Here is a 24762-nt window from a genome sequence, read left to right as displayed (position 1 = left end):
AACCAACATGAAGGCAACAACCAGTGAAGCCACTGCTTCAGGTAAATTGAGTGGTCACCAAGCAAGACAAGAACATGCCATACAAATGAACCCACCCAAAATAAATAATTAAAAACTAAAATTAAAAAGCATTGTCCTTATCCCTGAATGGTTCCTCTCCATGGCTGAAATGTTGAAAAATAAGTTTGTAAACTTAATTGCAAATCCCATGATGTGAAATGTCAAATGACACTACGTGAGATGAAGCGCTGCATATTGATGGGTTACTTGCATTGCCCTGCCCCTTTGTTCCTGATTGACAGGTCTCACTGGTATAAAACATGCTGTTATGTTGAACTTTGAGTAAGAGCTCTGTTATCACTGGCTACCATATGTCATGTGACCAAGGTGATGTCATCTAAGGTCCTGTTACATTAGCACAGTCTACCTCAGGTATGTATCTGATCACATGAAATCACAGCATGCCTCCCTGGAGGCATGGGGAGGGGTGAATGTCAATGGAGGCATGTTGTGATCATACCATGATACTGCCATGTATCATGCCATGATCAGATACATACATGGGATAGATGTTGCAAATGTAACTGGGTAAAGCACCTTAAATGACATCACCCTGATCACATGGGGTGCTGAGAAGAGACATAAGATATGGGAAGGTGTAGATGGGAGGGACTAGCTGAGCATGACATGCTCCCTCTGATACCAGGTAATTTAAAGGAAACCTACCATTTGATTTGATGCTTTATGAAGCAAACATACCTTGAGAATGCTGTAGCTACACTGATACAGGATCAGATCTTGTTTAATCCCTGTTCTGAGTGGTTTTGCTGATAAACCAGATATATCATTATGATAATGAAGCTCCATCGCTTCTATGGCTGGTTCAGCACTTGTCCTCGCACACGAGATTTTTACACTGCAGGAGAGGATGATGTAATCCCTGGGTTGTGCCTGAAGGCAGAATAATCAATTGCTGCACTATCCCCCAGCTGCTGTGTATGAGTGATCCAGCCTGACCCAGCTTTCCAAGGTCCTGAATGTTAAAATTGATTGTTGATTGTTAAATTGTTAACAATTTATTGTTGATTGTTAAAATTCCAGGGATTACATCATCCTCTCCTGCAGTGTAAAAATCTTGTGTGCGAGGACAAGTGCGGATAATGATATAAATGGTTCATCAGCAAAACCACTCAGAACAGGGATTAACCAAGATATGATCCTGCATCAGTGTAGCTAAAGCATTCTCAAGGTATATTTGTTCATAATGCATCAAATCAAATGGTAGGTTTCCTTGAAGATAAAGGTGATTTATGGGGAGGTAAGGAAAATAATTTTAGTAAAAAGAAGGATATCAATTACTTTATAGGTACCTGTCACTAGCTGTATTTGTGAAAATGGTGTGACAGGTTCCCTTTAAAAGTAAATTAGCCCAAGGGAGAGAGAAATGTAATGTAATTAGTAAATGATGCTAATATAACTAGTATTACATCACCATTTCTATACTGACATAAGCCATTTGGATTGTGGTCACAACCTGTCATAAAAAGAATAACTGCACCAACCAATTCAATGGAAAGTTCTGAACGGATACAACAAGTTGATCATAGTTACATTACAGTTTAAAGCTAGAAAGAACCGCACAATAGCAGCAGTGAAAGAGGATTACAGTGCTATACAGCCATACCATAAAGGTAACATTGCGGCCTGGATTGCTTAAGACACTGCTATCATGTAAACAATTTTTTTTAATTTTTGATATCGGCAGGGGAAGCATGTTCTTTTTTCCCATTGTACCGAATGTGTGTTGTAAGCCACTGTTTGGCTACACAGTGGTACACGTCTTAAGTACAGTTCTGGAAATACTCCTGAACCGTTTACACCTCTTTCATAACACATGCGTGTCAAGCTTCTGTAATTGCCAATACCAAAAGGAAAAGAGGCTGTAAAGGAAACATTCAAAATGAAGCATGCTGAACCAAGGACACGCACTCGTACATCCAGGCACTGTGACTGAGGTGATCCTCTTATATTTGATATCCATGTCCTCCTTCCTTCTAAAATCAACTTTTAAAATTATGAAATGCAAAAATGCTCCTCCGCTCCCTCAGCACTGAGAATATAGCAGGAAGTGCTTGCTAAGAAGGGCTAGGGTAGGGTAACCACCATTTTTTTTTTTTAAACCTCATCAGCCAGACATCCCTGTACATAAAATTAAAGGGCTTGTCCGAGTTTTGAAAAAAAAACTATAGGTGGCCGGGAGCGGGCTGCTTAAAACAATAAAGATGTACTTACCTTCCGGTGCCCTCCAGTATCCAGCGCTGCTGTCGCTTCGGTCCGGGCGCCATGTAAACAAACATGGCCGCCGGAGCAGTGCTGCATTCAGCTTCCGGCCAGACCCGACAACCTTCCGGCCCCCCATACACAATGCTGTGTATAGGGACGGATAGGCGTACCCGGCCACGGCCGGCCAGAAGCTGAGTCCAGCGCTGCTCCGGCGGCCATGTTTGTTTACATGACGCTCGGACCGGAGCGACAGCAGCGCTGGATACCGGAGGGCACCAGAAGGTAAGTACATCTTTATTGTTTTAAGCAGCCCGCTCCCGGCCACCTATAGTTTTTTTTACGGGACTCTCGGACAACCCCTTTAATTACCTAGTATCCTGTCCCCCCACACTTACACACACACTACAAAAACCATGAGGTAAAGCAGCCAGCCCCTTTAATGAACCAGGTTGTACAGTGGCAGGTCTGTAGGTGATCTTCAGAATATACAAATAACTCACTTTTAAAAGTTGGTGGTACGTCTTCAGAGGAATCATTTGAGATTAACTACCAAAGAGCTGCAATACATTCATTTTGTCAAAACAGAGAAAACATGAAAACGGGGCACAAATAAAATGAACATAGAAACATAAAAATGTGTAAAGTAAGAACAATATCCCCCATGAGAAATGGTACCAACTTGTTAGAGCAGGGTCTGAAACACAGACAAATACCCAATTATGAAAATTTGTTATGTGCATTTTGTTGCAAACAAACTCTTTGGTACCAAATACAATATCATAAAAACAAATGATTTTCCAAGAGTGTACTGGGCTTTTTAATAAATTAACCAAGCACAACATTGCACAGCTGTGCTTCACTAGATGGGACCGGATTTCACATTCCTGGAAAACATAAGTGGTGTCCACAATATCCCTAGTGCAACTTGTTAAAGACTGATCTCAAGCACAGACCATCAATAGCTTTTAAATGACAGAAATGGATTAGAATAATAATGTGCCTCATTAGACCAAAGATGTGACATACAACAGTGTATAATAGAGAACCAGCTCTATTTTCCATTTATACATGTAATGCAAATTAGTGGTTATCTCAATTATTAAAATTTTATACTCTAAATTAAAAAAATTTGTTCAATTGTGTGGTTTCTTACTAATCAAACTTCCACTTTAAGAATGTGTTGTAAAATCGTTATAAAGAGTTGGGAGTACAAAGTTAGTGCACTTTGACATTTAGATGTGTGCAGAGTGGCGTATTCTTAAAGACTCCAATTCCGTCTGTTCATGACTACCGTTGATGATCGAGACCCTGGTTTTTTGGGGATCTCCGCAGTGGTGACGGACTTTTCGGGTGAGCCAGCTGTAAAAGAAACATTAAGAATCATTGTTTTATGAATTTAAAGAGGAAAATAGTGTCCGATTCATACCTTATAAAGCAGCATTACTGACTGAATCCACTTTGCACCCTGATGCAGGATCAGGCCTAGTAATAGTTTATGGTCTCCTTTTCCTAAAATTGAAGCTTTAAAAATATGCTAATGAGATGTAAGTGCTCCCGGGGGTATGTTATTGGCGGTGTTGTCCCTGGAGCACTAGAATATTAGCATATTTTTAATGCATCATTTTTAGAAGAAGGAGACCATAAAAATCTATTACAAGACCTGATCCTGCATCAGGGTGCAAAGCGGATTTAGTCAGCGATGCTGCTTTATAAGATAAGAATCAGATGCTAGATTTCCTTTACAGGTAAAGATTCTTTCATTTGTATGTATCACAGTTTCCCATAATCTCTAGTCCCAAAGTAATACTCATTTCAAGCTCAGGATGGGATAATTATTTTAGAATGGATTTCAAACAAGAATTCCAGATACAAGTCAGCCCTTGTATTACTGCATGCTCCAAAACCAATATGCCAACATACCCTTTCACAGTAAGCAAAAAGGAGTTTTAAATCTATAAATAATACTTTTCACAATACCTGGTAAACCAAACACAGTTGTGTTGTGCCAGGTCAACTCTCTCAGGCCCACGTGCCGAGTCACCGGCCTTTAATGCAACCACCCTTTCCCAGGTCGGGTCTGCTCCCCACAACAGGCATAACATGTCCAGGCAGGGCTGGCAGCTTCTCTCTCATGGCAATCCTCAATGTGTCCAGCCACTGGAGTTGCACAGACAGACTGCCGGACCAGCACCACATGCCTGCCTGCATAGCGTGGGTGTATACAGCCGCTGTACAGGAGCTCCGGCTGGCAGTGTTGACGTTGCTCTAACGAACCATAGGCAGGTCGGTCCCACGATTTCCCAGCATCAGATTAAATAATTTGGTTCCCCCACGGCACAGGATAATGTACAGGATTGTCCACAGGTTGTAGCAGAGCACATCTAGATGTGTCTGTCCATGTTGGATGCTAGCCAGGCCTCTGAGCGAGATGTAAAAACACTGCCGTTGTGGGGACGTATGTGTGGCCGGTATGGCCGCGGTACCGTACTGTACATGCTCTATCTTGGTTTATGACCGGGAGCCATGTCTCACTATGGAGAGGGGAGGGGTAAGCAGCGCTACGTCTAGGAGAGCATACGGCAGTGTGAAAGAGGAGTTTCTCCTGCATTTCATTCTCCCCTATTTAGATTCCAAATGTTTAAAATACATGTTGCATATGTGCTGCATTTCAGTGTGTAGGTGCAGTATCCAGGAAGACCTGAATTAGTGGGAAGTACATTCTGTCAGCCAGGCAAAAGTCATCCAGCCCATCATATTTTATACGGATACGGTACAGATACAGTGACACACACAGATGAAAAACATCACATATATACAGATTCATACGGCACAGAAATAATTTATGATATTGATTTTCCAGCCTTAACATATTAGTGGTGGTCTAGCCAACATCCCCACAGATAAGCTCAGAAGCTGATAAATGGAATAGGATGCATAAACTTGCCTGGAATTTCCGCCTTAAAGCCTTTGTCATTAAAGGGGTTAGTCCAGTTCCATTTTCTTTGTTTTCTCTGTCATATAGTGGGGTTCCTCCTGGACTCCTGAAGAAAAATATCAAGTTGTGACATTTGCAGAAAGGTGAAAACAGAGGACAATGAGGCCCACCAAAATCAAGTGGTTTTCATAGTCTCAGAATTTCCAGTTACCAGTAAACTGGTAAATACAGCATATAAATAAAGTAAATAATAGAGTGTTTTCATTTGGCGTATACTATTTTCTTAACAAGCTGTAGAAGAGGTGAAGGTGCAAATTGCCTGTGTCTTGACAGCCCTCAAATGCTAGATATCTTAAAAAAAAAAAAAAAATCTACATGCAACAATGGGAAGAAATTTGTCTCTGTAAATTTTGGGAACATTTAGATATCGCAGGAAACAATTGTTGCATGTTATTTCTGTCATAGTGGACATTAACAATAAGTAGAACAAATAAAGGTAAATTCAATAAGTAATAAAAGTTTAATTGAAGTTTTTTTAATTATTTAAAAGGCAATCTACCATTATAATCACCAATGTGCGTCCCCCACACAAGCTACCAATAAAGTGGAGTCCTATGCTGTGTTTTCTATATCCATCTTGTAATTTGAAGAAAAAAAGATTTTTTATAAAATATGTAAATTAGTGATGGGCATCACCAGAGCCCCTACTGTCTGGTTGGTGAGCTGGTGACGTCCCTTGGCTCTCTGCAAATCCCGCACTTCCACGGTAGTATCTTACTTGCACAGCCAGAGCCCCCAGGTGCACCCTCTTCATGCCCACTTGGCATGCAAGAGCATTAGGGGAAAACAGCTAAGATTTCTGGCCATGCACCAGGAATTTGGCCTATTTCAGTGCTTGTATGCCCGTTTTCAGATGTACAAGCCTGGATTATTCTGCCCCATTATCAACATATATAAAACAACAGCAAGAAATTTTAACTTAACATTGAAGTCCTTTAAGGACTTTTCTATCAAGTCAAGGACCTGTGTCAATCACAAGACCAGATCAGACTTTTAGACATCTGCAAGAAACTGTCAAAGCCAGTTTAAAAAAAAATCCTAATTTTTCAATACACATAACAACATTTATTTGTTAAAACCAATTAAATAATCTGAATTTATTAACAACACAAATGTACCTTTCCATATTGACCTTTCTAAGATGCTGCCTGACATCCAGGGGGCTGTTAGGCCTTTCCCTATATAGATAAAATAAAACATCTATAACAATGCCTGCTAACAATTTATCTTTAAATCTATCCCAATTGAGAAACTTACCTAAAAATATTTGAGAGACGTTTTGGAGGCATTTTGGAAGTTATCTTCAGTTTAACACCACGCAGTTCTGACACAGTGATCACTGGAATGCCCCGATTTCTACTTACTTCCTTCTAAAATGATAGCAGAGATCACTTATCATTATAAAACAAAAATAAAGGTATATTTTGGATAAAACAGTTAAGGAAAAGGCAACCATAAGCATATTTGTATATGCATGTTTCTGGTGAACTATCTGAAGAACAACCACCCGAAAACTGTTTGTATGACAGATTACACACCACTTAACTGCAAAATGTAGATCTATAAATATTTTACCTTCCATTTCTCATCAATGGTCTGCATTTACACATGCAGACACACTTACTTTTTGCTTGTCAATGTTCTCTGTGGTCTTTTTTAATTTGACATTGAGAAGATCTTTAAGGGTTATCTGAATAGGTCCCTCTTGCTTTCCTGGGGGGGCCTGTAATAAGATTTTACTTTAAAATATATATTCAAATCACATTCTCAACCTGAGTCATACAAATTATATATTTTCTACTTTATTGAAAAATGTATCCAACCTTTGGTGCTTGAGTGCTTGCTACTTTTTTCAAAAGTGGCAGATGTTTTTGAAGTGGAAAACTTGGTGGTGGAACAGGTGGTGGAGGGGGAGGTGGAGGAGGGGGTGGTGGTGGTGGTGGTGGTAGAGAAGGCAAGAGACCCGCTCCTGCTGCTTCAGCATTGGATTGTACTATTGAAGGCAAAGTCTTGGCTTGCTGACAACTACAGCAGCAAATACTTCCTGATAAACTTGACTTGGTGTCTTTGGTCTGAAACAAAGTAAATGCAAAAACATACTATAAGCCTTTGATACTTTTTTGAAAATATCTTCCATGTAAAAACTGATGCCATAAGTGCTCACCTGAAGTGATAGGTGCAGTTTAAGAAACTCAACTTCAAGTTTATGTAAGCGCCGTTTCAATCTGCGTTGTTCCAGATGATAGCTGAAAGGTGGAGCGATCATATTTTTTACACTAACGAGTGGCTGCAAGGAAATGATTACAAAATAGTAAAAATTGGTAAATAGATTTATTTTTTTGTACTCCACTTCATAGAAAAAGAAACCTGTTCCCTCCCTAAACCCACTTTCACAAAACAATATACAATACTACTATTCAAAAACTACACCAAACTTTATCAATTCTAAAAGAGTTCCAAACATGTATGGACAAATAATAGGTATCCTACAATGGTATACTGCAGCTTTGATCCCATTCAAGTCAATGGAAGTTGCAGTAGCAACACTTTTACAATCTATATTTTATACTAAACTACAAATCACCTACATCTTTTGAAGGGGTTTCCCTGCTTTTAAAAACTGATGACCTTTCATATTACTGGTATTAAATTAAACTCGGGACCCCCACTGATCACTTAATAGAATCAACAAAAAGGATTAAAACTGGAACAACACATTGTTTCTTCATGTAGTGGCTGGCCAATTCAAGTGAACAGAAGATGATCTACAAGAACTCATTTAGCCATTTCACAGCTACTGAGAGTACTCAGCTGTTCATCTAGATCTATTCATAGTGTTTATTACAGAATTAATTGGGTATGGGGGGGGGGTCTCCGGTGTCCGAATGTTACTGTTCTTTTATTGAAGACCTATCGTAAAAGGTTGTTCATTGATATCTAGAAACTGGAAAAACCATTTGATAATTTCTTCCTTATTTTAACTGACCTAAAAATCAAAGAGATACAGAATTGAACAGTAAAAAGCTAACCTCATTTGTTTTGGATGTAAAGCTATAGTTGGTCATACACATACACACCAATGCTGAGGTCAGCAAAAATTTATCTTAGTTATTCTAACCTATGCTTCATTAAAGAAGTTTAGAACTTGATGTACCCATTAATATATCCAATTTTATAAAAGAGGTGTTATCAAACAGGTAGGATTGTGGTGGAGTCAGAACGAATTGCTGCCAGAAGGAAAGTGACCTACCTTTTTCACATAGTTATAGTTCCACAAACATAAACATAAGAAAGATTCTATTATGGAGCGCAGTATATTTCTTATACTGGGTAATTTAAGCCACAAAGAATAGACAAGACTGAAATCCCATGGTAATTTTGCCTCTTCCTGAGAAGTTACCCTGTAAACATAAGTATGTACAATAAATGTTACTGTATACAGCAAACATGTAACACAAGGGTAAGAAGTAAGAATGGATGGACAGACAGGCAGACATATCACACAAAGAGAAGGCAACATGCTTACTCTGCAACATTACAACTTGGATTTCTTGTCTTCTTCATAATCCACGGTTTACGCTTCTTCTCTTTACCTGGTCTTTTTCGCGCTTGCAGGAACTTTGCCATAATCTGTAAAGTTATAGAATATTTGAGAACAATTAGGACTCATTCAGGTGTTTTTGACATCAGTATACTATCCATTTTTTTTGCAGATAGCATACTGACCCACAGATTTGCAGATCAGATGACATGTGAACGAGGTCCGTTTTTTCTCAAACAATGCTAGGCAACTGGGCAGGGCAGAAAATATATAAGAAATTTATCACTTTTTTTTTTCACAGCCACGAAAAAATGTATGACATATGGAGGTGAGAAAAAGGGATGCGGATACAATATAGACTGTACACGGATATCACGTCTGCATTTTATGAGGACTCACAACAGATACACCCCATCTGAATAAGCCCTAAATGGGCGTCCAGAATGCTACATCTCTCTTCTAATTATTTGTCATTGCCCCCATTCCCAACAAGACACCTTGTGAATAAAACAAATGCATGGGAATACCTTCCTTTTTTGGTGTATTCACACATCAATTCTCGACAGAAAAGCATGTACATTCATTAACTAATATGGGTCTATTCAGACGTCTGCGCTTTTTCACAGACCATGATGCGCTACTTTAGGGCACTGGCAGATCATAGACTTTGATAAAGATCCAAATCCACCATATAAGGCTCTTGCACACGAAAGTGCGCTGCCCATGTAAATGTGCCACATGGTGGTCTGACCCCACGGACTACACGTAGTGCAGTGGATGTCCCATTTGTTGGGCGTGCCAGAACTGTATTAAGTATATATTTTATTGACTTGTAAATAAACAAGTTACAGACAGGGCGGACTGACCATTAATACCACCAGGAAAAATTCCCAGTGAGCTGACAGATCTTGGAGCCACTTGTTGGCTGTTCGAACACTATGGGGCAGATTTACTTACCCGTCCCATTCGCGATCCAGCGGCGCGTTCTCTGAACAGGATTCGGGTCCGGACGGGATTTATGAAGGTAGTTCCTCCGCCGTCCACCAGGTGGAGCTGCTGCGCTGAAAAGCATCGGAACGCGCCGGAATACACCTCGCTGGACCAAGTGAAGGTATGCGCTTCCCAAGCGACACATTTTCGGTTATTAAATGCGGCGGTTTTTCCGAATCTGTCGGGTTTTCCGTCGCGTGCATGCCAGCGCCGATGCGCCACAATCCGATCGCGTGCGCCAAAATCCTGGGGCAATTCAGGTACAATCGGTGCAAATCGGAAATATTCGGGTAACACGTCGGGAAAACACGAATCGGGCCCTTAGTAAATGACCCCCTATGTCTCGAGAATCTGCACTACAGGGTAAAAGCAGCCTCACTCACATCCCCAAAGGTGCCCCCTGTCAGTGCTTGTGTATATGTGTACACACAGTGCTGAATGTTTAATAAAAGTTTGTGTTAAATGTGCAAAATGAGAAAAGTGAACAACTGTAGTCAGGAAAGAGATCACCTGATTTAAAGGAAACCAGGAGCACTTACTCGTAGATCTAGACACTGTAACCATAGTGAGCTACTTATATTTGTTATCCATGGCCTGTTTCCTTATAAAATGAACATATAAAATTATACTAATGATTCTAAAAGGCTATTGGGGCTGTTACCAGAGCCCCTCTGTGCTGCAGATTCTCAGGCTGTAAGACTCTCTCCCCTATCTTGGGCACTCCCTCTGCCCAATGTAATCTCCCTGCAGCACAGCACACAGTGGGAGGGAGAAGTGCTTCTTGCACACTTTAACAGCCTGTGGATCTTCAGCACAGAAGGGATCTAGGAACCACCCCAGTAGATTTTCACGAGCATTACCTTATTTTTAAAAGTTGATTTTAGAAGGAAGGAGTCCATGGATAACAAATATAAGAAGATTACTACAGTCAGTGTGTCCGAGTAAGTTCCACTGGGCCCACCTGCCCCCTTTTGTATATAGCCTGCAGCCACTGCCCCCAATATAATGCCTGTAGGGAATAAAAAAAAAAAGTGTACTCACCTTACAAAGCCTCCCTGGCAGGTCCTCTTCTATCCATCGCGGCTCCGGCATTGGCTCCATAGTAGAACGTCAGCGAGCAGCTGACATCATGGTGCCTGCGATGGACCGCGGGGACATGGATCCAATGGAGCCGCGATGGAGGAGCTGCCGGGAGTGGGGGGGGGGGGGGGGCAGGGGCTTGGAAGGTGAGTTCCTTTTTTTTTTTTGACTCCAGTATAAGCCGCAGATATATATATGGTAATTATGTGTGCATAGCTTCAGGTTCTATAGTACCTTGAAACATTATTTTGATGTCGATAAATTGAGCTATTACTAGTCCTAAATGATTAAGGGTATAGCAAGTGCGCAGGAAGGAACCCCCTTGCCAATCCCAATCAAAAATGCACCAACTACTCTTTAATAAAATGTACAGTAGCAGCCTACCCTCATCAATAAAATGTCCAGCAGTGCCCCTGATAAAATAATAAACTTAGTACTCACCTCCAGCGCTCAGCCCTGGCATCCGCTTCTTTCCCGGCTCGCCTTCTCAGCTCGGCTCCGGCTTTCCAGCAGAGACACGTCCATGCGGCGTGTCGCCACCTGATGATGTCGTGTGTGGGCATGCGGGCAGAGAACATGGACACGCCTCTGCCCACACTGACGGAAAGCTGGAGCCGAGCGCAGAAAACAAACTGGGGGAGAAGAGGACACAGTGGGTGAGTACACTCGGTTCCCTACTTAAGAACACCCGACTTACAGACGACCCCTAGTTACAAACGGACCTCTGGTATTTGGTAATTTTCTGTACTTTAGCCCTAGACTACAATAATCAGCTGTAACAGTTATCACAGGTGTCTGTAATGAAGCTTTATTGTTAATCCTGGTTCTGATGACAACCCAACATTTTTAAAATGAAATTGCCACAGAGACCAAAAAAATGTGTCTGTTACAATGATAAAGTATAAGGTTCCGACTTACATACTAATTCCACTTAAGAACAAACCTACAGACCCTATCTTGTACGTAACCCGGGGACTGCCTGTATAAGCAGAGTGGGGCTTTTTAAGCACAAAAATGGTGCTGAAAAACTTGGCTTATACTTGATTATATATATTTGGTTGTTTAGTTCATGTTCTGTCCCCCCCCCCCCCATCTACCAGTGCTATTCTTTGATTACTACCAAAAAGAAGTTATTGTTTTGCATTAAAGGAAATCTTCCATTTGTCTTTATGCATTGTGAACCAAACAAATATCTTGAGAATGCTGTACCTACACTGAAAGGACATTACCACCAGGATGAAGAATTGTAAACCAAGCACACAGTGTGCCCCCTCTGGCAGAATCTGCTCTTCTATAAGCTTCCTATGCCCCTGTTTTTAGTAAAAAAGGCTTTAAATTATGCAAATGAGTCAGTTATGCAAATAAGCCATTACCACCTATGGAGCCCAGAGCCCCTTGGGTTCCTTTGCATAATCTTAAAGGTTTTTTTTTTCTTTTTCTTTTTTAAAAACCCAGGGCAGAAGATGCTAAAAGAACAGCGGATCCTGCCAGGGGGGCACACACCAGCATGTCAGTGTGCTTGGTTTACAATCCTTCATCCAGGTGGTAGATGTCCTTTAAACCCTGAACCGGGTGGTTTTGCTGAAAAAAAAAAAACAAACTATAAAACCCTAATGAGGATTTTGGCTCTTGTGGGTGCCTCAGGACTTCGCCTCACCCTAATTATGCACTGCTCCAGCCCTGTCCTGCCCAGCATAAGCTGAGAATACGTCATTACACAGCACTGTGTGTAATGTGTTTATGTAGCCACCCAGCTTTCCCAAGGTCCTGAATTTTATAATTGTTTTTTGAGCAAAACCACTCGGTTCAGGGATTCAACAAGATATGTTTCTGCATCAGTGTAGCTACAGCATTCTCAAGGTATGTTTGGTTGACAATGCATAAAAACAAATGGTAGATTTCCTTTATGAACATCTACCAACAATCTGGCTTTGACCAACAGTTTGCTAACTCCACCCACATCAAATGACCCCTTACTACATGTTTAAACTCCACTCACAATATAGGGCCACTTTTAGATTAATTTTATAGGGCCACTTCAATTTCCCTGTCTGCCCCTGGTTACAGATATCAGTAGGATTGTGCAGTGACAGCAGCACGACTGTAAAGGATGGAAGAGCGAAAAAGCTTTTGGCTGTAGTCATGTCTACACTTGTAATCATGTCCTTTGTGTTTCTGTTACAGAAAAACTAAAAACTTTATCTAAAATTCTCTTTATGGCAAGGATAACAACTAAGTCTCTAGGAGTTTTATGTGTTCACAAATAATGGAACCTAGAGACAAAGGATGGATCTGATACAATAGAAGGGACTCTGTGCATCTGAAGGCTTTGAGCAGATGAGCACCTAGCCTTATGTGAGTGTCTGCTGTGTGAACATACCCTAATATACAACAGTATATCAGATACAATCCGTATAAGGATCTGCGCCAGAACAGATAAGAACTGTCATCGGAATATGTCTTCTGCTGTGTACAAGGCTCTACATGAACATACTGCGTGACTACATAATAACTCTGTAATGAGAATAAACTATTAGAGCCAGCCTGGTGACACAGCTGGCAGCCGCTAGTGAGGAGGGAGATGCTCACCGTGCTTCAGAGGAGATACAGCCGCTCCCGCAGACCTGTAGCTGCAGCCCCAACAATCTGTCCACATCCACTTCTACATTCAAAAACACAACGCGACGCTCTGCAACCAATCACTACAATCGGCGACACCCGTACCCGCCCCCAACCGTTAGCTCCCTAACACCGTGACCAATAGGATGTCACTGTGCTCTACCTGCAGCCTTTCTATGGAATCTGGGAGGCGTCCATTCCACAGCTAATCACTTCTCTGAAACTGTATGACCCCTCCTATATCATTCATGAATGGGTTAACCTCGCATAACTGCCAAATAACCAATAAGAAACCAAGAGGAGAGCACTGGAGCCAATAGCACTTCAGCACTTGATTCCCAACCAATCGCAGTATGAATTTCATGAAGCGGTTTACATTAAGCGCTGACCAATGAGACGATTATCCTCGCCTGCCGCTGACCAATGGTGACTCTGCATGAAGTGACAGCTGCCCAATGAGCAGCGCAAGCTATTTGCACCCAGTGAGTGTTGCACAAGCAGGGCTCCTCCTTTGTACCCTCCCCCGCTCGTATTCCCGGGTCCGCCTGAGGAATGTAAACTATTCAACATGGAGACAGCAGTCAATAAGCTGGAGGCTCTGGTAAGACGGCGGGGGTGTGTGCGTGCTGGGCCTGCACCAAGAGCGCGATGTGCAGGGGACGACGGCTCCATGTCTCCTATCGATAGAGCCGGCGGGGGAAGGAGGACATGGCTGGCAGCAAGAACGTATCACCTGGCTGTGGCGGCCTCGGGCTACAAGGCTGCTGATCGGAGCGCCAGAGAAGGAGGAGGCGGGGAGGGGGAGCGCCGATGTGCGCTTCCTATTACGGATGGAGCTGTGAGCGGCCTGGCCGGCCAGTGTGGGGGAGAGAAATGGCGGGAGCAGGAGACGCCTCTTCATCCTGAGCCTGCATGGCCGGTGTGCTCCTCCATTACTGCTCCTCCCTCTGCCCTTCACTTGTCACCCTCCTCACCACTGTCACTGTGTATTACTGGCTCCAAGCCCTGACAATTCCCTTCTTCCATCATTAGCTAAGCAGGCCCCGCCCCCTGGTAGTCTCGCCGCGCCCCCTTTCTCTTTGGGACCTGTCTTATACTGCCCCCTATTGTCCTGGAGGTCACGTGATGCTACATGCTGGAGCCATCAACTGCCCCAGGTGGGACTGGACAATAAATGTGTCTCCCATAAAGTGAGAAATATTATGGATAGTATAAATTGAATGAAGACAACATGGCACCTTGTCACTAGCAGTCACCTCCACACGTTGCATTCCATCTCCCCCTCAATATACCTAATTTATTTGGTTGTCCCGACAACAGATAATGTAGCTTCACTGACACAAGCGGCCTTCCTTCAGCAGCGCTCGCACAATATGTTGGTGGTCTCCTGTCAGTATGGGGCCACCAGGCAGAACGTCCTGTGTACAGATGTTATTAGAACCTGAGTTCAGAGCCTTTAATTGGGCTGTCAGGGGTGCTTCTAGTGCTACTAGGGTTCATTCACCTAATAGGTTGGTATTTCAGTTAGCGAACAAGGACTGGATTCTAAACAAGAGAAAATGTACTGAAAGAATAAAAATGTACAACAAACTTGTGGTAAAAGTCGCACGTAGATGTGCTGTGAATTATAAAGAATTTGCAACATATGACATTTTCAATTTTATTTTTTTTCTGTATGTTGCCCTAAACAAGTGGTGGCGAACCTATGGCACAGGTGCCAGAGGTGACATATGGAGCCCTTTCTTGGGCATAAAGGCTATCAAGCCTTAGCAGAGTTCAACAGACAGAATTCAAGGCCTCCTACTGCACAACAAGGAAGCCCAGAACATGCCGTGCTCCATTCTCCTTTCAGGCACACATGTTTCGCTGCCTGGTGCTACTGGAGGAGGGATGCACAATTCTCAGGGGACCCTGGAAGGAAGATACAATGATAAAGTGAATTTCTTCAATTACTACTGTATTGGTGTCCTCAGGACACCTATACGATTTCAAGTTGTGACCGAGCAGGGAGAAATATGTCACTCCGTAAATTGCCATGTTGGCACTTTGTGATAGATAAGTGGGTTTTGGCTGTAGTTTCGGTCACTACCTAGACACTACAGATTTTATGTCCATGGTATATATGTCCCATGCACAGTGGTGAGCAGGCAGCCGAAGATCCACCAATTTGTAGCCATTGGCCACACAATGTTACACACCACAAAGCTGGTAACCCCACGTTCCTAGTACAGCACCTTGCCTTTCCACCTTGACGTTTATGTTCCGACAACTGATGACTCATAATTCTGCATTATTTGGCTTGGATTATAACTCACACAGTTTATTTATACTGTCTTCAAAATTCAATGGAAAAATGTGCCAAAAGCCATTTGGTTACCATCCTGGAGCATTTGGAACCCTCTGGAACAGTGTTAGCGGAGACATGAATGTAATCCTGCTGATACCAGTAAACATGTATTAGTTTCTCAGCAGATATGATACATGCATTGAATCCTATAGGGTAAAAGGACCTCAAAGTAAAACGTATGCTGCTATCACCACATTGCATTGTAAACTGTGCAATTGTGTTCACACTATGTAAACATCATGTTCATGCTACAGAATCGCAACATGTGAACGCAGCTTCAGACCTCGTGTACATAACCATTTTTGGGGGTTGTGGGTTAGCTGCAAAATCGGCTGCTAATTCTAAGTCCCCATTGACAACTATTATGCACAGTGAGGTACGGTGCATGCAGCTTGTGTCACCTGATCGTGAATCAGCCATCCGTCCATACTGCAAATAAACCCTGTTGGATACTCATTTCCTATGGACATGAGAGGAAGCTATCTTGTTTCTAAGGGACAACATGGCTACATTTATGAGAAATTATGTTCACACAGGAACATTTTTTTTAATAACATCCCATTGAAAAAATGTTTAAATGTGGCAAATGAATTCAATTAAATGTAAATGCCCAGATGGGAAAACCCCTTTAAGTTTTATCAGTAGCATAATATCTTCCGTAGTGATGATTCTAGGACTTTTCCTGAAACTGCTTCCTTGTGTCAGTACGGCAATCAAGGAATGTTTATGTGGTTTGCTAGTGGAGTAACTGGCCACACCTCAGCAGCATCTTTGAATGCAGATGGCTGACCACCCCTGGACCCTACCACATGCATGAATGTATGCTTTCTGAATTGGGAAGGGGTAGAACCCTGTGTTGGACACCACCTCTGTTGGGTGCTTATCCTCCCCTAGGAACCATAGAAATGGACTTCTGGTTGGTTTATTGGTCATCAATCTAATACACATGACCAGCTTTAGGTATAAATTATCTCATCTTGACAAATGTTCTATTCTCTGGAAATCATTTTTATCATTTAATACCTTTCCCTATGTGTGTTTTTTTTTTTTAATATAAATCCTGTCCAGGGCCCTTTTTATGTTGTACTACTAGTGGCCTGGCACAAAAAGCAGTGCAATGTTAAAAGGGCATTGGCCAGCGACCCAAGCCACGTTCTGGATATGCATGAGAGCTGACCTGTGGATAGTCATTTATTGTCCAGCTGAAGATTTTTCTGCTTCTAATTGCTCTGACTTTATTGCACTACTGTACTATACAGCTAGCAGTGCAATAGTATTGTCAAAGCATTTGGGAGCAGAGGACATCATCGATCACACATTTCAAGAATCTGAATTTTAGGTTGGAGAGTGATGTTCTTGTTCATGACCAATTTTTTTTTTTTCTCCCTGTGATAACAAAAATTTATTTATTTATTTTAAAATCTGAATTTCAGTTTCAAAAAGCTGAGTCTGACCTGGATTACATTGAACAAAAATTGGAGTTTGAAATAAGGAAGAGCCTTCCTGAAGAGTCATCACAGGTATTTGCATTTCTTAAGTTAGTGCTGGACACTGAATAGAAATTGCTAAGAATATTTTTTTTCCTTCTAATTTTGAAATGGCTTGAGCTAGGTTTAAGCACACGGCTACCAATGATGGGTGGTTAATAAATATAAATCTTTATGTATCGCAAGCAAATTTCATAGCACTTCACAGATCATGGAGGACATATACAAAGAAAATATGTCTGTTATTATTCTATATCGTCTTAAGAAACGATAGGAACGTGGGCCCTGGTTTTTTTTTTTTATTATTCTTTTAGAACAGACCTGTATGGCAATATGAGACCATCTTACTTGAATGTTTTGCATGTTCCAGAAATAAATCAGTAGAAATCCTAAGTAGAACACAGGATTAATTTCCCAATGATATATCCAACAAGGATGTAACTTTCTTTATGTTCTCCAGATAGGACAGAAGCTCCAGCTGTAGCCAGTTGTCTTGCAGCCAGACAGGATTTGTGAACACATCTGAGTTTCTTTGACTCGTAAAGAAGAGTTTTCCAAATATTTATTTTAATTATAAACAAATAGAATGAAAGTGGTAAAGATCCAGGGATCTGTTTTTTTTGTTTTGTTTTTTTTTTGGGGGGGGGGGGTTGTTAAATTTTCTACGTTTAATGTTACTTCAGTTTTGTACCATTGAACTATCATCCCTTTCAGGTAGGGTATGAAATCCTTTCTAGAATTCCCTGCATTCTGCTAAATATTGCCCAATTACCTAATAAAGAAATCTTCTCATGTGGAAATTAGCATATAAGAGTGATATTTTGAGTATGGCTAAGAGGCATTAAGGGAAATGTCACTTCAGTGGCCCCTATCTTCGGTTCTATAGTACCTAGAAACTTGCTCTGGTGTAATGTTAAAAATAAGACTTCTGGTTCTGTGAGGGAGATAGGGAGTTGGAAATCCGAGCTTCAGATAAAGATCCAGTTCGCACCTGTTTCTTAAGGCCCCTCACACCCAAACGAGTGTGATGTGTCCAACTCACGTGGCACTTGCAGCTTGTTCTTACTGGAGCGTCCAGCCTGAACACTGACAATCGGAGCTGAACTGACATGCGGAGTTCAGTTCTGGTTGCTCAGTGATTGAGCCGGACGTTGCAGCCAGTGCATGTTTTGAGTGTCATTCGAGTTGGACACATCACACTCGCTCGTGTCTGAGGGACCTAACTGACTGTTTCTCTGGTTCTGTAGCTCAAAGAATCACAACCCTGATACGACCTAGATTGTTTTCTGAAAAGCATTCTGGTTTTTAAGTACTATAGAACTGAAGGTTGGGGCTTTTGAAGAAAGACTCCCGCTGCAGTGTCTGAACTTTTATCACCATCACGTTGGTCAAAAAAAATAAAATAAGTGGAAGTTTCAGGCACCAGGCTGACCATGCTGGAATGAGGAAAGCAGGTAAAAGTATCCTGGTTATTTTAACATTAAAACAGCTTTTTGTTTGAGCTGGAAGGCTTCTTAAAGCTTCAGGGATTCTCAATACTAATTAAATGACTTCATTTTAGGAAAACCCTACCAAATTGCTAGAGCAGTTGGCCAGCGTGAAGTCTCGCTTTAAGGGTTTGTCTTCTCAGTTGGACAAGATTGCTGCAGACCAGCAAAAGTCGGTGGAAACTATTCAGGCAACAATAGCAAACACACTGAAAATGGTGCAGCATTTACAGCAACAAACAGATTTTGAGGTACTACTGAGATTCTTTATTTTTAGTCCGGTGTGGCTGCAGTACAATATACAATAAATATATAACCAGACATATAGCTATGGCATGCAGCAATAATATATTTTAACAGTAGCCACTATTTTAATGAATTTAGATCAATGTCCAGCAATGTAACTCATTTTTAAGTTTTAATGTTGAATACGTGCAGGTACCCCCGTTTTCTGAGGAGGAGCTACGTGCTCTACAACAGTTTGAGACTCAAGCATTAAAGGGCATGAATCTGAAATGAACAGGTAATGTTTTTGTTATTGAGTAAAGATGGTTTTGAAGCTCTGTCTCCCTCTCCCAGTTTCTTTCATTTAATGAACTATAGCTCAAGAGAGAACTTTGAAATCACAAAAATTGTAGCAGGTTATCTTTACTGTACATGTTTCACAAGGCTAATGTACAAGGTCTCAGCCAATGGTTAAAGTACATGTTGCATGGTATGGCATACTTAAAGTGTAACTAAACCTTTAAAGTAATTTTTTAATCCAGAAATGAACAGTGCAAGTTAACTTTGTGATATTTTGTGATCCGTGTATCTGAAAACCTTTCCAAATATGTACACTGGACAGATAAGGACAGGATCCTTTAAATCTTTCCATGTTTACAGCATAATTCACTTTATTAGAACATCCAGCGACTGTAAAGAGGTTAAAGCCCTAACAAAAATTAGTGTTAGCACAGCTGGAGATAGCCTTTGACAACAATTCCTACTATACTTGTATCATGCTGCTGGCTTCTTCCTAGCCTGATATACAGGCAGGTATATCTATCATTCCTTTTCGTAAATCATAGTCAGCTATTCCTGAACTGGGTGGGACCTTCCTGGTTGTGATATCAGCTAAGGGCATTCATATGAATCAGGACAGCATGTTTGTAATTGGCCCACCTGGTGCATGTGACTCATCACATGCTTGTGACATCACTCAAGGTCCTCTTTTCTTGCACTACTCTACTTCCACTCCTGTGTATGTTTAAAAGAAATCTACCACCAGGATGAAGGATTGTAAACCAAGCACACTGACATACTGGTGTGTATCCCCTCTAGTAGGATCTGCTCTTCTTGTAGCTTTTTATGCCTTTGTTTTTAAGAAAGAGGTTTTAACAATTATGCAGATGAGCCTCCAGGCTCCATTGACATCTATAGGGTTGGGAGCCCTCAGGCTCATTTGCATAATTTGTGAAACCTTTTTATTGTAAAAACAAGATCCTAAGAAGCTAAAAGAAAAGCATAACCTGACAGAGGGGGCACACACCAGTATGTCAGTGTGCTTGGTTTACAATTCTTCATCCTGGTGGTAGATTTCCTTTAATCACACTTTAAAGATCTCAGACTTCCTTTTGGTATTTGTTAATACGGCTTTCCAAATTTTGTATCAGAGTTGGATGGCCATTCTTTTTATGTTGATGTGTTATTGAGAGAACATGCCATCAATATTTGGAACCTGAAAAAGAAGCACTACAGCTAATATTTTTTATTAATTTTTTTTTTTTTAATCCCGCCCTTCTTACCTAGCAATGTACGTGATACTAGTGCAGGTTGTGAGAGGCATTAATTTCCCATCAAAGCAGCGTATCGTCTGATCTCATCATGGACTGTACCATTTCTGCCTAATGTCATCTGTTTTGTCTGACTCAACCTTAAATCACTCTCCAGTCACATGTGACAGATGTGAGCATATGTAGCCCAGAGCAACAAATCACATCACAGCTTTGATCTATCAAGGGGATAATACAATATGAAAGCTGTGCTCTGATTGGCCTTATTGATTTAATAAAACTTCTCTTTGTATTTGATGTACAAGTCCTTTGATTAATAACTATTTTTTTTCTTATTTTAATTTCTAGTTTTATTAAACATCAAGAAATGGAAAAAAAATATTTTCACAGTCCACAATGATGTAATGCGGAATAGATTTGCACAGAATTAATAACTTCCATACTTTTTGTTAAAATGGACAATAATATTTCTAACTCTGGAGAACACCTGCCTATCCTATATATGTGCATATTTTAGGTTGAGAAAATTGCTTATTGGTGTGATGATTCAAATATATAATAACCCAAACATTTTCTATGAATATTTTCATTGTATTGGTTTATTTTGTGGTTCATTGCTATAGGTTCAGCTTGTATGTTTTTCACATTTACCTGTGAATTTTACAACAAGCTTATAGAATAAACATAAAAAAAAACATTATATACCAGGCATTGACATTACAATTTTTTGTTTTATTCAATTTATTCGACATATGTTCCCTTAATTGTTACTCGTTTACTTGTTTTGTTTTGTAATTTAAAAATGTAAATATTTTTATATTAAAGGCTTCAATATAAGTTGTGTATATTTTGTTGTTTCCTGGTACTTTTCAATTATTCTACACTGCTGAACCCCTTTGTGACTGAGGGTCTTTGGTAGTACATTTTTGAAGTTCTGCTATGTGACTCTTTAAATAACGATACCTTTGGAAAATCTTTACATAGTTTATTTTTTTTTACTTTTTCATGACATGTGAGACCTAACTTGAAAGTTTTATTAATTACATATTTTTTTCTTTATAAAATCAGCTGTATTAGATGTTAGAAAATAAGGGTTTTTTTTGTCATTTTTTTGATTATTTTATTTTTTTAGTAAGTAGTAAAGCTGAATAAACTTTTACCAAAATATGTTATAAATATGTACAGCATCATTTCATCACCCTTTCCCTAAGAATGCATTTGAAGCTTAGTCTTTCCTGCAGCTTCAGCAGACAGTCTGGAGAGGGCTCATTTCAAACACCTATATCTCCTGATCCCTGGCACCTAGAAACTCAGATCATGTCCTATTAAACAGGATACTCTCCCTTTAATATGCCATAAGGAAGGATACTTCACAGGAACAGACATATACACTCTTAGACCTACAAAAATACACACCCTCGGAAATAGAAAGCTGTATATAAAAATCTAAATTTTTGCTACAACTTTAGTGGATATCTCTGGTCCTGGGAGGCATACACAATCCTCATATCGTATTAAAGGGGAGATTCTCCATAGTGGAATGCATTGAAAACAATAAAACATAAAAATGATACATGAAAAAGCAAAATTAATCCCATTTCATTGGAAATGGCTTAAGACAAAGAAATGGGGCTCAGAAGTGTGTATTCAAGCACTGTATCCAAGCTACGCTGGGAAGGCAAGGTATAGATCGTCGTCTTCGTTGTGCTGAGCGTTCTGGACCGCGGTGAGTATACAAGTTTTTATTTAGCAAGCACAGAGAGAAAAGCTAAAGGGTGATTTGGGACACTAAACCAGCAGTCCACAAGGACCTGTAGATGGTTTAATGCTCCAAATCCCCGACAGATTCCCTTTTACCCTTTTATTGACCAGCCAATGTAAATAAATATCTATACCAGCCAGTCATGATGTGGTATATGGAGAGGGCTTACGAACTAAGCCCTCACAATAAGGGGCGGGGGCTGACTGCATCACACAGTTGACACCTGCCGGTAACTGCCATGGTCTGTGGTGGCACAGATCACAGGCATTAACCTGTTAGGTTCTGCGGTCAAACCAGACCGTGGCATCTGACAGGTCTGCTCCTGGGTGCCTACATCTTTTAATGCTCAAAATGTTAAAGTACCCTAGGGGGGCTGAAATAAAATAATTTAAAGGGAACCTACCACCACGAATCTACCTATAAAGGTAGATCGGGTGGTAGGTGGATGTATGGGACGTGAGGATAGCCCTTTTTAGAGCTAATCCTCACGTCCCCGCTAGCGTAGCATAAACTTTATTGCCCTAATATGTAAATTTAATTAAGCGGCTACCGGGGTGTGGAGTAGCCGGACACGAGGCTACACGGCGCGGCTACTCCACGCCCCAGTAGCTGCTTTCCCCCGCCTACCCTGTGATCTTCGGCGCGCAGCTCCTGGCAGCTGCGCGCCCTCGTCCGAGAAGCCGGAGTTCTGCGCATGCGCAGTAACTCCGGCCTCGTTCCCGAGATCGCGCATCTTGGCCGGAGTTACTGCGCATGCGCAGAACTCCGGCTTCTCTGACGAGGGCGCGCAGCTGCCAGGAGCTGCGCGCCGAAGATCACAGGGTAGGCGGGGGAAAGCAGCTACTGGGGCGTGGAGTAGCCGCGCCGTGTAGCCTCGTGTCCGGCTACTCCACGCCCCGGTAGCCGCTTAATTAAATTTACATATTAGGGCAATAAAGTTTATGCTACGCTAGCGGGGACGTGAGGATTAGCTCTAAAAAGGGCTATCCTCACGTCCCATACATCCACCTACCACCCGATCTACCTTTATAGGTAGATTCGTGGTGGTAGGTGCCCTTTAAATAACCCCCTAGAGTTCACTGTGACTGCGACACAATCGCAGCGCAGACAGTTCTTAAATACCTATACAAGCCGTTTTAGCCATGAAGAACAAGCACCGTCTGACAAAAGTGTGGCGCAAAGCCCTTAGTAAATGTGCCCCATTAAGTATCTCTCTGTCCTAAAATGTCTGATCTATTTAAAAAAATATATATTCTTGGTGATTAACCCTGTAACAGAATAGCACCTAAGTGTCTGAATCCCTACTATAAAAAGTTACAAGTTAAAAAGTTGGCAATGCAAGGCATTTTTATTTAATGCAAGGTTTTCAGAATTTTTTTTAACGATATTGAGACATAACTGAACTATATCAATTTGGTATCTCTGCAATCGTACTTAACCAAAGAATAAAGCAGAGGTGTTGTATCCACTGCAAATTCAAAGCCATAAAGTCCCTCAGAATATGGTGCAACTATGTTTTTTTTTTTTTATACCAATTGCTCTACAGTTGGCATTTTTTCCAGCTTCCCAGTACATGGCCCAGTCTTCCATTAGAAAATACAAATTGCCTCATATAGCTTTGTAAATAAGAAAATCAAAGAGTTACAGATTGTGGAAAGAGTAGAGCGCAAAAAAAAATTTAACAAGGAGAAAATGAGCAAAAGCTTTTATCCATTTTTTTTTTGTCCCCAGATTAACCATTTTATCATGGTTTTGTGGAAATCGAATTACCGGTAAGTGAAATTATTTTTAACTATTGCCAAACATGAGTCCAATAATGAGTCCAAGTTTAAAGGTGGGAAGAGGGAAAAGAACTGACCTGATAAGCAGATAATCATTGCTTATTGTGGTATGACCAGGGAGAGGGAGGCCTTATACCTTCACTTCCCCAAGCCTCAGCGTAATTAGCCTAATGAAGCTAGCTAGTGTTACCTAACACAGCAGGTGGACGAGCTTCTAAGGATTTCTGTAACCGCATAGTCTCTGAAGACTTTAGCTGATTTTCCCTCCAATTTTCAAACAGACAAAGAGCCATAAAACTTATAAGACCGATACATTCACTGAGGACAGTTATGGAGTTGTGGTCCACCTCAGACCAAGGGAAACTACTTTTGGATTTCTTATCGTCAGGAAATCACAGTGGATCAATTCATGAGGCTCTAGCACCCTTGGGTCCAAAAATATAAATATCTCTGGGTAGGACCATAGCACATGGGTCAAGTTTGGTATCAATGTGATCCAGGGATTCACCCGGATCTAATCATACCAGAAACTTGACCCTACAACTTCACCTTGAGAAACTATGATTTCTCCAGGGTTCTGGATGTAATACCTGGTAGGAGGGACCCTTAACCCCA

The 24762-nt window shown here is 41.1% G+C and overlaps 2 protein-coding genes across 12 annotated transcripts; one reads left to right on the top strand and one right to left on the bottom strand.

Moving 5' to 3' along the window:
- Nucleotides 1-2629: 2629 nt before the first annotated feature.
- Nucleotides 2630-14584, bottom strand: PRR11 (proline rich 11). 9 transcript variants are annotated; one of them, XM_072136293.1, is made up of 11 exons: nt 14483-14566; nt 9005-9069; nt 8805-8908; nt 8529-8679; nt 7443-7565; nt 7102-7350; nt 6903-7001; nt 6536-6648; nt 6397-6456; nt 5228-5324; nt 2630-3642 (listed from the first exon to the last, which is right to left on the bottom strand). In XM_072136293.1, the coding sequence occupies exons 3-11, from the start codon at nt 8903-8905 to the stop codon at nt 3571-3573; spliced, it is 1065 nt and encodes a 354-aa protein (XP_071992394.1). In that variant the 5' UTR covers nt 8906-8908; nt 9005-9069; nt 14483-14566; the 3' UTR covers nt 2630-3570. The 9 variants fall into 9 exon arrangements, with proteins under 9 accessions (XP_071992394.1, XP_071992397.1, XP_071992395.1 ...); XM_072136296.1 differs by lacking the exon at nt 14483-14566 and adding an exon at nt 14242-14296; XM_072136294.1 differs by lacking the exon at nt 14483-14566 and adding an exon at nt 13672-13867.
- SKA2 (spindle and kinetochore associated complex subunit 2) lies at nt 13872-21441 on the top strand. 3 transcript variants are annotated; one of them, XM_072136299.1, is made up of 5 exons: nt 13872-13990; nt 17289-17375; nt 18904-19080; nt 19268-19352; nt 20953-21441. In XM_072136299.1, exons 1-4 carry the CDS (start codon nt 13964-13966, stop codon nt 19346-19348), a joined length of 372 nt encoding a protein of 123 aa, XP_071992400.1. In that variant the 5' UTR covers nt 13872-13963; the 3' UTR covers nt 19349-19352; nt 20953-21441. The 3 variants fall into 3 exon arrangements, with proteins under 3 accessions (XP_071992400.1, XP_071992399.1, XP_071992401.1); XM_072136298.1 differs by having other exon boundaries at nt 13977-14109; XM_072136300.1 differs by lacking the exons at nt 19268-19352; nt 20953-21441 and adding an exon at nt 19147-19191 and having other exon boundaries at nt 13977-14109; nt 18904-19116.
- Nucleotides 21442-24762: the final 3321 nt, after the last annotated feature.

The sequence above is a fragment of the Engystomops pustulosus genome, chromosome 2 (assembly GCF_040894005.1).
Source record: "Engystomops pustulosus chromosome 2, aEngPut4.maternal, whole genome shotgun sequence".
Lineage (NCBI taxonomy): Eukaryota > Metazoa > Chordata > Amphibia > Anura > Leptodactylidae > Engystomops > Engystomops pustulosus.
The sequence above is the reverse complement of the archived record's forward strand: the minus strand, read 5'-3'. Positions and strand labels throughout refer to the sequence as shown.

Excerpts from the sequence above, each read along its gene's own strand:
- PRR11 (XM_072136287.1), bottom strand. The coding sequence starts at position 14,409 with ATGAAGAGGCGTCTCCTGCTCCCGCCATTTCTCTCCCCCACACTGGCC. Across the intron at positions 8,909-14,241 it reads CCCGAGGCCGCCACAGCCAG|ATTATGGCAAAGTTCCTGCA; the intron begins GTGATACGTTCT and ends ATAACTTTACAG. Across the intron at positions 7,002-7,101 it reads CAAGCACTCAAGCACCAAAG|GCCCCCCCAGGAAAGCAAGA; the intron begins GTTGGATACATT and ends ATCTTATTACAG.
- SKA2 (XM_072136298.1), top strand. The coding sequence starts at position 14,077 with ATGGAGACAGCAGTCAATAAGCTGGAGGCTCTG. Across the intron at positions 17,376-18,903 it reads TTCCTGAAGAGTCATCACAG|GAAAACCCTACCAAATTGCT; the intron begins GTATTTGCATTT and ends ACTTCATTTTAG. Across the intron at positions 19,081-19,267 it reads AGCAACAAACAGATTTTGAG|GTACCCCCGTTTTCTGAGGA; the intron begins GTACTACTGAGA and ends GAATACGTGCAG.